At 41.5% G+C, this 17,349-nt stretch overlaps 1 protein-coding gene across 3 annotated transcripts in view; it reads right to left on the bottom strand.

Moving 5' to 3' along the window:
* LOC149463010 (AP-2 complex subunit alpha-1) overlaps window positions 1–17,349 on the bottom strand; it is an 82,302-nt gene that overhangs the window by 30,323 nt on the left and 34,630 nt on the right. For all 3 annotated transcript variants that reach the window (XM_089676078.1, XM_089676079.1, XM_089676080.1), the window contains exons 3-7: window positions 15,764–15,906; window positions 14,511–14,704; window positions 13,975–14,104; window positions 10,406–10,507; window positions 588–696 (exon numbers count right to left, since the gene is read on the bottom strand). In XM_089676078.1, the coding sequence (XP_089532204.1) occupies window positions 588–696; window positions 10,406–10,507; window positions 13,975–14,104; window positions 14,511–14,704; window positions 15,764–15,906 (678 nt within the window). The remainder of the gene's footprint in view (window positions 1–587; window positions 697–10,405; window positions 10,508–13,974; window positions 14,105–14,510; window positions 14,705–15,763; window positions 15,907–17,349) is intronic.

Here is a 17,349-nt window from a genome sequence, read left to right as displayed (position 1 = left end):
CCCTAGTATGTGTATGTATGAATGTGAGTTAGGGACCTTAGATTGTACGCCCCTTGAGGGTTAGGGACTGATGTGAATGTAAAATATATACATATATATATACACAGTGCTGCGTAAATTGACGGCGCTATATAAGTACCTGAAATAAATCATAAAAGTGTACAACACTGGAAATCGCACCCGAACTGGACTGAAAATCGCCCCCGACTCTTTAAAATTGCACAGTGGCTGGCCTGCACATAATTGAACCGACTCCATAAGAAGCTGGTTTGGTTCACGTCATGTGCACCAGATGCGGTTCAAAATGCATCCAATTCACATATGTGAACCCCGGCTTTAAGCGCATAAGCAAACATGTATGTTTATGTACTTTGCAGAGATCCTCAGGAGCCAAAAAGCCTGGGATGCACCAATATGCACAGGCCTACAAATATGCCTGGCCCTGTCCCATTCAGCACATTAAGCCATTTAGACATCTGTATTACATGTTTTGTTAAGGTTGATTAAAGTGAACACAAATTCCCTTTAAACGCCACAGACAACACAAACAGACAAACTGTTACATTATGTCAAGAAAAGGACTTTACCTGGAGGAGGGTAACACTGGAGAAGGCGCAACAGCTTTACAGAGAGCCAAGGAGCAGGGACAAAATAATATGTATAATCCTGCAGATCAGTGGAGGCTGAAGATACAATCTGTCAATATGGGGCATATATATTAGATAACTGTACTAAGATTAATTTCTCATGTTTCTAATGATTTTTAATAATAATAAAAAAAAGAAAAAAAAAAAAAAAGTAGAAGGCTGTGTACCTTTGGTTCAAATCTAAACAGGTTTCCAGATGGTTCACTAGTTTCACAGAGCAACTTTTTTGCTAGGCTGTCTTTATAGAGTTTAAAGCAGTATTACCCCCAAAAGCAAATGTTTATTGTACTGCAGTTTAACAATTCATAAATGTTTTGATCTTTCATCTTTAACATGAATCTGGTCACCCGAGTCACCAGAAATAGTGTCCCAACTGGAAGATTTTTCCCTCTTACTGTTCTGGTGACAACCTAAAATTTGGGTTTCTGTTTACTTTCACTATCGGTGATAATGGTAAACAGGACAAATCGTGAAGGTGAATCTCCTTAACGGGGACACAGACACCAATAAAAACCTGACAGGGGTCTTGATGCAAAACAAAAAAGTTTTACCTTTAGTTTTACTTTAAGCCCAACTGGGGGGCGCCTGTCAGTAATTTTCCCGATGTAAGCGGGTGGGAGAGGTGGGAGGGCTGTTTTCCTCCTTGGTTGAATCTGGCCTGGTGTTTCCTAGGGATGGTGCTGCATGTGTCTAGCCAAGTGCAGAGCTGAGAAAAGCCTGCAGTGCTTGGGTCCCTGGACTGGCAGATAAATGGTGCCTGAAGAACTCACTGTGCGGAAAGTCACTTTGATTTAAGCACAGGGGTGTGAAAATGTTTGAAAAAACTAATTGTCCAGGGACTAAATCGGTGTCCCAATCTACTTGTCCCTCATGACAATCTTCTTGTCCAGATTAAAAAAAAAAAACAAAAAAAAAAAAAAACACTTTTTTTTAACCAAAACTGTAATTAAATCAGGTGATTTTAGGACTATTTAAAAACAAAAGGGGCTTTACGGCAATTTAAACGTGTAACAATTTTAAACATTGTGCTGTATCTCCTTCTCCTTCAAGAAGAGACCTTGCAGTGTAATGAGCACAGATTGGCTGCTCTTCAGGGAAGGGGAGTGTTGAGCTTATCCTCTATCCCTTTCGCTGCCAGAGTTGTTTTTGCACAAGACTAAAAAACTTATTTTAGGCCTGAAGATTACATAAAACCCCCAAACACTATATATTTTCTGAAATCAGAGAACCTAGAGAATAAAAGTGGTAGTTCCAATTTTTATGTCGCATGATATCACAAAGTTTCAGTAAAAAATATAAGTTAATTTTAGGGCAAGAAGATAAAAAAAAAAAAAAAGCAATAAATTACCCTATTTTTGGGTAAAATATAAAAGATGAGGTTGCATCGAGTAAATAGATATCCAACTTATTTGCATAGTTAGTCTGGCTGAAGAAAAGAAAAAAAAAAAACAAAACACGACAAAAGTCCATCCAGTTCAACCATTAACAAGGAGGGGAAAAAAAAGGAAAGAAAAAAAGTTATAATCCTATACCATACCCACAGTTGATCCTTAGCCTTGTCAAACATTAAAATTTGCACGAGCTCGTGAAATGGCAAAGAACTTCAGTAACCTATATTTTCTATAGGCGACACTTTTAAAAGCCCCTTATAGGTCATCAGTATAGTATACGGAGGTGGTCTGGTGCTAGAATTATTGCTCTCATTCTAGCGCGCATGGTGATATGTAACATGCGCAATCGATTTTTACATATATGTGCTTTTAACGTTTGTACGTGTGTGTATATGTGGAGGAGGGGGGCGGCGTTATGTGCTTGGGTTTAACTTTCATTTTTTACAATTAAAAAAAAAAAATTTTTTTTTTCGCCAATTTTTTTTCACCACATAGGGGACAATATGCCCTATGTGATAATTTTTTGGTGACAGGTTCTCTTTATTGAGATATCCAAAGTATAAAAGACCCTGGATGTCTCCCCTGTACTACACTGAATGTAATGCAGTGCATAACGCACTGCATTCTTTCCTAGCCTCAATGACTGGGAATCTGTCAACAGTGACCCAGAAATGACATAACGTTACTTCCAGGTCAGGACGAGAAGGGGAGGGGAGCAGCGAGGGAAGGGCTGGTACTGTGTGGAAGCATTTGGGCGGCAGCGCTGCAGCCCGACTGCTTCCACCTGACAGATGAGCCCTGGTGCTTACCTGCAGCAGGACTGAAGGAAAAAAAAGAAAAACGAAAAACTACCTGTCCGATGCCGGGAACTACATGTCCCGGGCATTAAATATTCAACATCCCTGAAGTACAGCACCTTGTTCACATCACCCCTTGCACACTTCTTCACACCTACCTCCTGGGCTGGACCTTTTGGCTGGAACCGGAGAAATCCTCCTAAACTGGCCAGAAAGCCAGCCACTGTATAGGCATGGGCACCCAAAGCACTTCTCCTTTATCCCTATTCCCTTTTTTTGCTTGTCTGTTTTTGCATAGCACTATGCATTTTAACTCCTTATTAGTAGGGTGTAGATCCATAAACTTGCTCTGAAAATCTTAGGGGGTGGGAGGGGCGCTTGGCCTTTTGGTGAGTTTCTCCTCCTACCATGGGGTCTCCCTTCGAAGAAGAACCACCTAGTACTTTGGAGACATTGCTTTGGTAGGTCTCCTGAAGTATGAGGTTAGCCTGGATTCGGCCAGGTGGATGAGGAGTACTACAATCCCCATCATGAGTCTTGTACACCAGGAGTTCAGGGCCAGGGTTCTCTTTGGAGGACAAAGTGTACACTCTGTACACTTCCACGCCGCTGTATAGCAGATATACTGCTACACAGCGGCACCTGTGCGCATGATCACGTATATATGCGTGATTTTGCATTTACAGCCACGGATGTAAATCACCGGGTCCCGGCCGGTAATTACCTGCCGACGGCTGGTGATTACCAACAATCACAGACAGGAAGGAAGACTGTTTACATACAGTCTTCCTCCCTGTCAGCTCGAGCACACTGCTCAGGATGGCTGTGTACAGCCCAGCCATCTCAATCAGTGTGCTTACAGTAAAGCACACTTTCCCTACCCCCTAGTAAACACTCCCAGCACATATTTAGCCCTTTGATCGCCCCTCACATTAACCCCTTCCTGCCCAGTGCCATTAGTACAGTGTCAGTGCTTTTATTATTTAATTTTTTTTTAGCACTAATCACTATTAGGGACACCAAGTTAGTTCCCCCCAGTGTCAGGATGTCCGCCGCAGTCCCGCTAAAAGTCGCTGTTTACAGCCATTACTAGTAGAAAGAAAGAAATAAAACTCCCAGTATCTATTTGTAAACGCTAGAACTTTCACGTAAAACAATTAATCTACACGTATTGGGATTTTTATTTTTTAGCAGACATGTCGCAGAATACATTTTGGCCTAAATTTGATTTTTAAAATTTATTTACTGGACATGTTAAATAGCAAAAATTCCAAAATATTTTTTTCTCAAAACGGTCTTTTTTTGCTTATAGCGCAAAAAATAAAAACCGCACAGGTGATCAAATACCACCAAAAGAAAGCTACATTTGTGGCAAGGACATAAATATAATTTGGGTGCAACATTGCATGACCGCACAATTGTCAGTTAAAGTAACGCAGCGCCGTTCCGAAAAAAAAATGGCCTGGCCAGGAAGGGGGTAACTCCTCAGGATGGCAAGTGGTTAAAACCCAACAGAAAAATACAAAAACAAACTTAAAGCCTGTCAAGTTTTTATGACCATCTGTTGTTAGGCTTGGTTCACACCTACAAGCACAGGCATGCTACTGCACACGGAGTATAGGGCAGTCCATTAATTTTAATGGGCTGCCCTACACAGAAACGAAGAAAAGCCCTAGACTTTTAAAAAAACAAAAAAAAAAAATGGCACAATGCAGTTTGGAGTGCATGAAAACCTCACGTTTGTAGATGTGTGGGGCAGTGGTGTATTTAGATTTTGTGCTGCCCTTGGAAACACAAAAATCCCCGCCCAACGAGTGTTCAATAAGTGTGTGCATGTATATACAGTATGATTCTCTCTCTTCCCTCTTCTTATGTTACTGTACAAACACACCTCCCTCTAAGGGCTGCGATCTCCGGGCAGCAGAAAATGTGGGCAGGGGGTGGTAATCACACTGTGTCTATACAGTCCCATATGATCTGTCAGTGATCATGTATCATGTGCTGGATGGGCGACAGGAGGGAGAGCCCAGAGAACACAACACAGCTCACCTCCTCTGGGCTCTTTCCTCTCCTCCATTTCTCCCCTGGTCCTGGCTTGGAGTGTGGGCAGGGGACGGAGCTCAGCGGACAGCGGCCACTCAGGACACTAGGGCACTCCCTCCATCTAGCCAGGTCTGTCTCTCCCTCCAGCAGCAGAAAGCCGACAGGAGGGAGAGGGGGAGAAACCTCAAACTGGCTTTCAGCTACTGGAGGGAAGGATACACAGTGCACCCTTCTGCGACTGCTCTCCCACACCACACCAATCCTCCTGCTGTCCGGGCCACCTACAGGAGTACCGGTGGTACCCCTCAGATGGCGGCCCTGCATAGCTCTGTCTGCCGCTGCTCACCGGGTCCCTTCTTCCAGGGGGGCAGCACCACCCCCCTAAGCAAACGCCTTTGTTTGCCTCATGGTAGATAAGCCTCTGGTGTGGGGTGCCATTAACAATTAATAGTATTTTTTTTTTTTTAGTAAGGTTACAATCTCTGCCAGGTTTTCATTATTGCTTCCTACTGTCCCAATGACAACCCCCCACCATGCTGTGTGGTTGGAAGGACAGAAAGTGCTGGTTCATATATATGCAGATTGGATGTGGTTTGAAATCGCATCCAACCCACTACATTTGAAATAACATTGCCTCCTATGGCGTCTGTTTACATGCACTATATTGCCAAAAATATTGGGCGCCTGCCTTTACACGCATATGAACTTTAATGGCTTCCCAGTTTTAGTCCATCGGGTTCAATATTGAGTTGGCCCACCCTTTGCAGCTATAACAGCTTCAACTCTTCTGGGAAGGCTGTCCACAAGGTTTAGGAGTGTGTCTATGGGAATGTTTGACCATTCTTCCAGAAACTTTTGTGAGGTCAGGCACTGATGTCGGACGAGATGGCCTGGCTCGTAGTTTCCACTCTAATTCTTCCCAAAGGTGTTCTATTTGGTTGAGGTCAGGACTCTGTGCAGGCCAGTCAAGTTCCTCCACCCCAAACTCCTTGCTTTCTGCACTTGTGTGCAGTCATTTTGGAACAGGAAGGGGCCATCCCCAAAATGTTCCAAAGGGTTAGGAGCATGAAATTGTCCAAAATGTCTTGGTATGCTGAAGCCTTAAGAGTTCCCTTCACTGGAGCTAAAGGGCCAAGCCCAACCCCCAAAAAACAACTCTATACCATAACCCCCCTCCATCAAACTTTACACTTGGCACAATGCAGTCAAGCAAGTACCGTTCTCCTGGCAACCGCCAAACCCAGATACGTCCATCAAATTGCCAGACAGAGAAGCACGATTTGTCACTCCGGAAAACATGTCTCCACTGCTCGAGAGTCCAGTGGCAGCGTGCTTTACACCACTGCTACGGATGCTTTGCATTGCACTTGTTGATGTAAGGCTCGGATGCAGCTGCTCAGCCCTGGAAACCCACTCCATAAAGCGCTCTATGCACGGTTGTTGTGCTAATCTAAAGGCCACACAGAGTTTGGAGGTGTTTGGCTATTGACTCTGAAACAGTTGGCGACTTTTTCACACTTCAGCATGCACTGACCCCACTCTGTCATTTTGCAAGGCCTACCACTTCGTGGCCAAGTTGCTGTTGTTCTCAGGTACTTCCACTTTGTTATAATCCCACTAACAGCTGACTGGAATATTTAGTAGCAAAGGAAATTTCACGGATGGACTTATTGCACAGGAGGCAATCTAACCTGGTACCACGCTTAAATTCACTGAGCTCCTGAGAGCGACCCATTCGTTCACAAATGTTTGTAGAAGCAGTCTGCATGCCTAGAAGCTTGATTTTAAACACTTGCGGCAATGGAGGTAATTGGAACACCTGAATCCAATGATTTGAAGGGGTGTCCCAATACTTTTGGCAATATAGTGTATGTCTGGTGCACTGGCAGTGCGGATTCAGTGCGAATTGAAAGAGTGCGGTCCGATTTCTAAGCCATGCAATCCGGTTCAGGTAAGGATTACAGGCTATTGACTTCTAAGGGAACCATTTCTAAACTGCACATGTGTGAACAGGATAAAATATTGACCTGAACTGCTGAACAACTACTGTGCCAATTAGCTGTGAAACCTGAGCATAAATCCGCATCGCATGCATGTGAATCAGCTCAAACTGAAAAAAAAAAAAAAAATCACTACACTGGCGTTAAAGTGTTAATAAGGTCAAAAACCTTTTTTTTTTGTTTCCCATTTTGTACAGGAAAGGACAAAGAAGGTAAAGCTCCCTGACCGGGCCATAGACAGCATTAAAGATGGGCAGGCGTTCTAATCCCTCTCAACTCTATCTAAAAGTTTTGCTTTTAGTCTAGGTTCACATCTATGCAGGTTACAATTTATGCGTTTTTCCAGCGCACTTGACAGTTTGGGTTATTGCCAAAGCTTAATTGAACAATCTGAGGTTAGAAGCTGAATGGTTTCTATGCAGAAGTGAGGCTGATTTTGCACTCTCCAGCTTTAGTAAATAAACCCCACTGAGTATAAAGGCAGTGCATAGAGTGCTGTGGGAAAACAATGCAAAGTAAGAGCTTAGCTTACATGTAATATACATACAGTTGTGCTCAAAAGTTTGCATACCCTGCCAGAAATTGTAAAATGCTGGCATTTATATTGAAAATATGACTGATCATGCCAGAAGACTGTCTTTTATTTAAGGGTAGTGACCATATGAAGCCATTTATCAACACATAGTTGTTTGGCTCCTTTTTAAATCATAAACAGTAATCACCCACATGGCCATGATCAAAAGTTTATATCCCCTGGAATGGTTGGGCCTTGGTACGGACACACAAGGTGACACACACAGGTAAAAATGGCAATTAAAGGTTAATTGCCCACATCTGAGGCTTTTTAAATTGCAGTTAGTGCCAAATGCATAAATAGTCCATGTGTAGGTTAGCTCTTCCGCAGATGCACTGAGCAGGCTAGATACTGAGCCATGGGGAGCAGAAAAGAACTGTCAAAGACCTGTGTAACAAGGTAATGGAACTTTATAAAAATGGAAAAGACTATAAAAAGATATCCAAAGCCTTGACTATGCCAGTCAGAACTGTTCAATCACTTAAGAGGTTGAAAGTTCAGGGATCTTTTGACACCAAGCCAAGGTCAGGTAGACCAAGAAAGATTGCAGCCACAACTGCCAGAATTGTTCAGGCCACAAAGACAAACCCACACAGGTAACCTCAGGAGAAATATAGGCTGCTCTGGGGAAAGGGGAAAAAAAAAAAAAAGTTGCATGGCTGAGTTGCCCGAAAAAAGCCTGGTGAGAAGTGTCAAGGTGTTGTCGGGCATATTGTAACCTGGCTTTGTAGAGGTTTCTTTCTGGCAACTCAAAGATGCAGCTCATTTTTGTTCAATTATTGTTGTAGTGTGCTTCTTGAAACAACCACACTTTCTCCAGAGCAGCCTGTATCTCTCCTAAGGTTACCTGTGGGTTTTTCATTCTATCCCAAACAATTCTTCTGGTAGTCGTGGCTACAATCTTTCTAGATCTACCAAACTGTGGCTTGGATTCAAGAGATGCCTAAACTTTCCACTTCTTAATAAGTGATTGAACAGTACTGACTGGCATATTCAAGGCTATGGGTCTTCTCTCTGTCCTTTTCCATATTTATAAAGTTCTATTACCTTGGTACACAGGTCTTTTGTCAGTTCTTCTTCTGCTCTCCATGGCTCAGTATCTACCCTGCTCAGTGAATCCACGTGAGAGCTAAAAAAAACTCACTGACTTTTTCTACACAGACACTAATTGCAATGTAAAAGGCCACAGATGTGGGAAATTAACCTCAATTGCTATTTTAACGTGAGTGTCTCACTTTGTGTGTCTGTACCAAGACCAAACATTCCAGGGTATGTAAACTGTTGATCAAGGCCATTTGGGTGATTTCTGTTATCATTATGATTTAAAAAGGAGTCAAACAACTATGTGATAATAAATGGCTTCACGTGATCATTATCCTTAAATAAAAGACAGTCTTTTGGCACGATCAGTCATATTTTCAAAATTAAATGCCAACATTTTACAATTTCTACCTGCGTATGCAAACCTTTGAGCACAACTGTACTAACATGATCTTTCAAAACAATTAATAGCACTTTAACAAGCTAAACTTATGAGAAAAGACTTTCAACAATTTAAATTTAATTTCACATAGGAAAATAATCATTTTGGTGTGCACCTATGTAGTACTTATTACTGTAAAATAAATCTGTGACGTGAAAATGACCATGGCATAGATTAAAAACTACACGTAAAATGACTGTGAATTGACACTATTAATTGTAATGAAAGACAACCTGTCAAGATGCATCACCACATTGGAAGTGCTCTGGAATACTAAGGATTAGGTTTGGTTTGTATATTGGAGATCTTTCTTTTATAAAAGTTTCTGTCTTCTAGCAACAGACCTGGGGAACTCTTGTGCAATATAGAAAAGAAAATGCAACATAGACATTGTGTACTTCCTCAAATGTCTCACTTGTGAGGCATGGCCACAGTGTTGTAGAATGGCATGAAACAATGCACAATCTGGTTTAACTTTAACTTCAAACTACGGTACAATTACCAAGTAACCAGAAATTGAAAGCCTTTATCAAATCAGGTAAAAGGATTTAAAGACTCATGCACACAAACAATTAGGGCCATACGCTGCCCAGAACAGCTCATTTCTGTGGCAGATACTGCCAGGTATTTGTCTAGCTGTGAACAGTAAGCCTGTATGGCACGCTGATGCTGTCTGCAGCTGCTACATGTAATCGCACACAGAGCAATTACTTACAATTTAGGATGGATGTGTCTGCATTTAGGGGTTCACATCCATACCTAACCACAGGTATTCTCTCATGTACAATTACATGCAAATAACTGCAAACAGAGCCAATCTGTCAGATATTTGTATATGCCTACTGTCTGCAGCTCAAGAGAAATCACTAGCAGCACCAAGCACAGCAATCCACTGATCCATGCGCTGTACAGCCCTAATAGTCCAAGTGCATGAGCCCTGAGATCCCAATGCAACCATTGACTGGCTGTGCAAGTCATGTTCAAAATGGCAGTTCCTTGTGTGCATCTATCACACAAAATGCTTGTTTATACTTGTGGCTAGGAGGTGGTAAACAGATATTTGAGATGTGTTTTACCGCCCCCCATAAGCTGCACAGGCTGCCAGACAGGGTTGTACACATGGCATGACAAATTACACCCCGGTCACATTAAGCTGGCAGTACTGCTGCTGAACATGACCCATTCAAGTAAATAGGGCTGCACCATAAACTGGCCTGCAACAGCATGTAGTGCAGAGTTAAAACAGGCTATGAGGAGAACATATACATCATCTCATCACCACCTGTAAAATAGTTTTGAAAAGCTATCCACCTCGCTTTTCAGAGGGGTGGCAAAGTCTGCCACAAGTGTAAACGTAGACAGACTACTTTCATTTTTAAAAATCTGCCTACCCAAGTGTATTTTTCTTGGTAGTTTACTCCCTTTAACAGAAAAAAACAAAAAAACAGGAACAAAAAAAAAAAAACTTACCCGACTGAGTCTGGAAACTGCCAGAGACACACATGTCTTGAAGTCATCTGGATTCTTTCTGCAGAGGCAAGTAATGAGGCTGACAGCTGCAGTCACCACTCCCTGATTGAAGGATAGAAAACAAAAAAAGGTAGCTGTATGATCCAAAATTAAAAAACCCAAAAGCAGAACTCTGGGTCAAAATAAAAATGAACAAAAAAAAAAAAGTTGCGGGTTCAGCAGAGACTGGCTGAATTCCAATCTGCATGTAAACCTCCCGGTTCAACAGAAGCCAATCTAATGAGCAGTTTCTGCTAAACAGTCATGCTGGAAAACCTGCATTTGATCAGCTGATGCAGTGCATTATGATGGTGGGGTCTCCAGAATACAAAAAAATAAGCGGGGGGTTACCTTCATCTAGCTTACTTGTGAAGTTTGTAGAGTTTATGTCCTACACCCAAGGTCTAGATGTAGTCAACTGCACTCTTCTTTCCTTTACATAGTTCTTCCCTTTGGTACCTATGCTTAGCTCATGGCTGAAAAAAAGACAAAAGTCCATCCAGTTCAACCATAAAAAAAAAATTTATATTCCTACACCTACAGTTGATCCAGAGGAAGGCAAAAAACCCAGTAACAACCCAGTAACACATGACTTAATTTGCTCCTGCTGGGAAAAAAATCCTTCCTGATCCCCCGAGCGGCAATCGGATATTCCCTGGATCAACTTTACCTATAAATGTTAGTATCCGGTTGTATTCTGTGTATCCAAGAAAGAATCAGTCCTGTTTTACAGCAATCCACTGAGCTGGCCAGAACCAACTCTAGAGGGAGTCTATTCCACATCTCTTACTGTGAAGAAACCTTTCGGTATTTGGAGATTTAATGTCTTTTCCTCCAGACGTAAAGAGTGCCTCCTTGTCCTCTGTGATGACCTCAGGGTGAATAACTCTACACCAAGTTCACTATATGAACCAATCATATTTTAATGGTTTTTCTCATTTAATAAAAAAGGGATGATATGAAAACATACAAGCCCCTGTGTTTAACAGAATATACAATATTTCAAGTTTTAAATGTGAAGCTGCAAGTTTCCCAAATCACTTTAAGCTGCTAGACAGACAACACACTGACTAACGGTATGAAGCTTTATCATCACTAAGGCCAAGTTCACAGTAGTGAGAGCTGGGAAGAGGCAATCCCAGAACATGAGAAACCTGCGCGGATTATCAAATAAACAAGGGTGCCATTAATTCTTAATGCCCTCCGCCACACACACTGGCAAAACGCCCATTTTGGGATGCCCATAACCACATAGTGCCACAGCACCATGCAATTCCATGAGGAATGATTTTAAAAATTAACCGGGGCTTCTTTTCCTTCTGTTTTTGTGGGGAGGGCAGCCTTACCCACAGAACGCAGCTTACACAAGTGTGAACTGGGCCTAGCCTGTACCATATTTTCATTGTTTTCACCTAAAAGCAAGAGTGCAGTACAATAAAGCCCTATTAAAACTGAAGGTATACCCATGTCTCAATCCATCACAAATAGAAAATATTTCCCATTTCAGGATGGTGCAAATCATTACTTTACATCATAAACAGTCAAAGGCAGATCCAGAACTGCTGGTGTACAATACAAAATATAATATATTGTAGTCATTTATTCTAAACTGCATGCAGCCGTTTCAGACATTTTGGCCAGGATGTGCATTTACTTGTTTTGGGCACAAATGAACGATTTGCATGGCTCCGTCCGTTGTCCTGTAATAAGGAATAACAGCCTTATTTTTTAAATATGTGATGGAATGAAACGTGCACATACGTTCTGTTTTAATAAGGCTTTACACCCTGTTCCAAATTATTATGTGAATTCTATTTAAGGGTCACAAAGATAAAATATTTTGTTTTTCAGATTAACTCATGGATGGCATTGTGTCTCAGGGCTCTTTTGATCACTGAAAACAATCTCGGACACCTGTGATAATTAGATTGGCAGGTGAGCCCAATTTAAGGAAAAACTACTAAAAGGAGGGTGTTCCACATTATTAAGCAGAGCACCATTTTCAGCAATATGGGGAAGAAAAAGGATCTCTCTGCTGCCGAAAAGAGTGAAATAGTTCAATGCCTTGTACGAGGTATAAAAACATTAGATATTTCACAAAAACGTAAGCGTGATCATCGCACTATTAAGAGATTTGTGACGGATTCAGAGCACAGACGGGTTTGTACAGATAAAGGCACATTGAGGAAGATGTCTGCCAGATCCATGCATCGGATCAAGAAAGCAACTGCTAAAATACCATTACATAGCAGCAAACAGATATTTGAAGCTGCTGGTGCCTCTGGAGTCCCATGGACATCAAGGAGTAGAGTCCTCCAGAGCCTTGCAACTGTGCATAAACCTTCTATTCGGCCACCACTAATCAATGCTCACAAGCGGAAACGGCTGCATTGGGCAAAAAAAATACATGAAGACTAATTTTCAAACAGTCCTGTTCACTGATGAGTGCCGTGCAACCCTGGATGGTCCAGATGGATGGAGTAGTGGATGGTTGGTGGACGGCCACCCTGTTCCAACAAGGCTGCGACATCAGCAAGGCGGTTGTGGAGTTATGTTTTGGCCCAGAATCATGGGAACAGAGCTGGTCGGCCCCTTTAGGGTCCCCAAAGGTGTAAAGATGACCTCTGCAAAGTATGTGAAGTTTATGACTGACCACTTTCTTCCCTGGTACAGATGGAAGAACTATGCTTTCCGTAATAAAATCATCTTCATGCATGACAATGCACCATCTCATGCTGCAAAGAATACCCCTGCATCAATGGCTGCTATGGGGATAAAAGGAGAGAAAGTCATGGTGTGGCCTCCATCCTTCCATGACCTCAATCCTATTGAGAACCTTTGGAGCATCCTCAAGCAAAAGATCTATGAGAGTGGGAGGCAGTTTACATTCAAACAGCAGCTCTGGAGGCTATTCTGACATCTGGCAAACAAATTCAAGCAGAAACTGTCCAAAAACTCTCAAGTTCAATGGATGCAAGACTTATGAAGCTGCTATCAAATAAGGGGTCCTATGTTACAATGTAACGTGACCTGTTAAAATGTTTAAAAAGTTAAAGTGTTAAACGTTTGATTGAAATAGCTTTTGATTTCAGTAAATATGCTGCAAAAACAAATGACAATTTTCAGTTCTTTACAACCTATAAAGTGTTTTGAAACTTACTGTGCGTAATAATTTAGAACAGTGCATTGTAAGTGTTTTATGTTTAAAAAAAATACTGTTATCATTAGGAGGTTTGTTCAATAAAATTTGAATTGTACTCTTAATAGTTGATAACATGAGAATTATGCTGACTGTTATTTACATCAATTATTTAGGTAAATGAGAAAAATATCATTTGCATAATAATTTCGAACGGTGTACTATGCTACGCATTGACTAAAGTTCAGGGCTTTTTATTCCTTTATCATCATAATCTGTAAAGTTACACTAATAAAGCAGCAAATTAAATACTGACTTTATTACAATACTTAATCTGTATAATGTATTCTCCCACCAGTAAATCATTTCCAGACAAATCAAAAGCACATACCATGTGTTGATCATTAAGGAGGTGGACCACCCGTGATGTCCATTCGCCCATTGGCACAAGGTCAGGTGAGGTCTTGTAGAGTCTTAACAAGCAAAGAGCTGCACTCTGCTTTACGCTGTCCATTGTGTCACTATTAAAGGACATGACAAGAAAATGATTAAGCACATTTGCAGAAGGATGGCTGTTACCATGCATCCAAAAATGTGTTACATTTATCCTAATTTAATTTATCTGCTAAAAGCGCACAGAAAGGTTTCCAGTGATCCGTAAAATAATGTAAAGTATCCTGTGATTTAGCCACTGCTTCTGTGCGGTTTGGCTGGTTAACATTAGACACCGTTCACATCCCCATCTCCAGCCAGTACGTATATATTGCCATGCTGGTTATGCCCACCCAGAGCTCTCCCCCTAAACGTAGCCCAGCAGAACATTTAATTTCAAGCCATTACTTTAAAAACGCAAGGCACTACAGACCTGATGTCCACTTTTAGCTGACATTTGGCAAACCTCCCACCTAGGTTTTAGAAAGCACTTACCCAGCAACAAGGATTCTGGGGATCTCTGATGCAAAAGCTTCTGCCATTTCTCTGCTGCCAACATTGGCAATGCAATGCAATGCCAGGCACATAAAGGTGGGGTTGCGGCTGGCCAGGTCATTCTTGATTGCATTATTAATAAGGCGGATTAGTTCACTGTTGGAATTCACCAGAACAGAGATAAAAAGGTAGCCCTAGAACAGAGAAGAAACACAAATTAGAAAAGTCAGTGGCAGTATTTATTTATAAGCTTGTTTTTGTTTTACACACATTTTTAAATTTTTTTTTTTGTAAATATTTACTACGAAAATATCCTAATGCCTCCCTCACCCCCCAATTCTAGCCTAGGAAAGGTGGACATGGACATGTATCTACTCCCGTAGCCTCCTAAGGTATCTCCACCACATTTCCTAGTATGCTGCAGGAACAGGAACTCACAATGGCCACTGGGCAGGCCTGGAGTGTGTCATGGGGGACCTGGCTGCAACAACCCAGAGAAGCAAGATGGGCGAAGGTCCTGAGCTGTGGCACCTAAGCAGTGGATCGCAGCAGAATGCTGGATTTTGCTGGATATTGAATATGTAAATTGAGGACAACCCAGTTTAACAGGTAGGAGGAGAGAGAGAAAAAAAAAAAAAGGGCCTTGGGTGGGGGGAATTAAGTTTCTCTTTAAAAATAAAAACACACACACACGTCAAAAGGTTCCTCACTATTACCAAAAACAGTGACTGTCATTGACCCAGTACAAATCTGACTGATTATTTGTATACTTGTTTTGGGTCATGTGACAAACACCGAAGCTAGACAGCCAAGTAACTAGAAGTTTCAGAGGGAAGACACTGCTGATTCTTGAATGAAAGGTGTGTTTTACAGAGCAATTCCAAGCAAAGACAACTTGTAAGTTACTAATGCTCAGCAAGCACTGCAACTGTGTTAAAGTCACAAAGCCCACTCAATGTACTTAAACTAAGTTCTCTGTAACCCACTGCAACCAGATTTCACAGCACATGTGATGTGTTATTCTTCCTCTAGGTTTCATGCATCAGCAACAAGATTTAAAAACTGAGGTTTAAATCTGGCTGTGATGAAGTAGCTCCACTGAACCAGGGTCTAACACCTTGATACATTACACGTCCTCTATGTGACAGACAGCCCACAGTTGGTGTGTTTAGGAAAAATTCCCCTGCATTTCAAAAAAACTTAAATAGATTCCAAGCAAAAATGTTGACAAGGACATTTGCATTACTACTTACAATTTGTTTTTCCGTGTATTTGTTTGAGCTCAGCAAGTTGACAGCTTCCATATGTCCAAAATCGATGTCATGGCCAAGCAGGAAGATGAAGAGCAGTTTACATACATATTTCTTTTTACTGTAGCCATCCAGGGCTTTATCTCCTAATGCAAAAAAGGAACAGACTTGAAGTCTTGGGAAAAATGATCTTTGGCTACTTAAAATGAATTCTCACAAGAAAATAAGATGTTAGACAGTAGAAAGTTTCTCCACATTTAACGTACAAAACCTGCAGACACACAGACTTCCCATGGTACTAGTGAAGCGCAGTACATTAGAAGAGGTTTAAAAGATAGCAAGAAGGTCTTCTGTACCTCCTGCTTCCACTCCCCGTTTTCCGCCATTTGCTCTGTTCGAAGCACTGGTCTCTTGTGCACACATCTTGTGTCCAAATTAGCCTATGATGTGAGAACAGGGTCTCACTGGCTCACAGTGTGCCAGAATAATCATGCTCTATAGGATTCAACACTGTGGATTTATTTTGCGTACCAAAGTGCCTTCTTTTTCTGGTATTTTCTGTTGACTTTTGAGTCAATGGGGTTGATTTATTAAAATTTTACTTTCAGTTCACACTATTAAAGGCCTTTTGCTCAGGCACAGAAACCCATTAACTGTTAATGTGCTGCTGTGCCCGTATTTTCACACAAGAAAAAAAAAAAAAAAGAAGGTGCATGCACTTTTAAAAATACGGCTGCAGAGAAATCACATGGTCTTTTGACCATGCAGTTCTCACAACCGCAAATGCGCTGCAGGCTGCGATGCATGGGAGTGTCATTCAAAATTAATGGCAGCCCCGCTTGTCTTGTAAGGGGATCACGATTCGGCTGTGGATGGTTGTTCAGATGCGACTGAAGCGCTTGCAACCAGCACGCATAGTGCGAACCGATGCTTCGTGCGAACCGATGCTTCGTGCGCAAAATCTGGGGCAGCTCTTCATAGAAACCAATCAGCTTCCAGGTTTTATTGTCAAAGCTTAACTGAACAAGCTGAAATTAGAAGCTGATTAGCTACCATGCACAGCTGCACCAGATTTTACCATCTCCAATCAATCCCAATGTGTCTGCAATCTAACAACTTTTTTTTTTTTTTAAGAAAAAGAAGGAGCAAGGTAAAGAGACCATGAGGTCAAAGAGAAAGCCCATTACATTCCTTTGCCCAATTCTACAGCCATGATAATCAATTTAATGCTCCCTGGATAATGAAAACAAATTGGCAAAATATTTTTAACAATATCTGCCCACATTTAGGATTTACACATCCTTGACACATTCTAGATAGTGTGTGAAACCATATTTTAATCTGAAACTTCCCATATTACTTCTGCCCCCTGTGGGTATGACCATGAATAAAAAAAAAAAAAAAAAAGATCCCCCTTGTGCTCTTTCCCACCCCAAAGAAGTCATCCTCCATCCCCAGTGCCTAAAACAAAGATGAAAGCACCATGAAATGCAAGGGAGCTTAGTCGTTTCATGGTGTCAGCACTTTCTTCTCTCAGCCTGATTTCTGGTAAAGCAGGGGATTATCAAAAGGTATTGGAAAATGAGATT

This window comes from Staurois parvus, unplaced genomic scaffold (assembly GCF_062004578.1).
Source record: "Staurois parvus isolate SC_StPar_1 unplaced genomic scaffold, SC_StPar_1.0 ptg000163l, whole genome shotgun sequence".
In the NCBI taxonomy this organism is placed as follows: domain Eukaryota; kingdom Metazoa; phylum Chordata; class Amphibia; order Anura; family Ranidae; genus Staurois; species Staurois parvus.
Note: the sequence above shows the minus strand (reverse complement) of the source record. Positions and strands in the feature narration are given on the sequence as shown.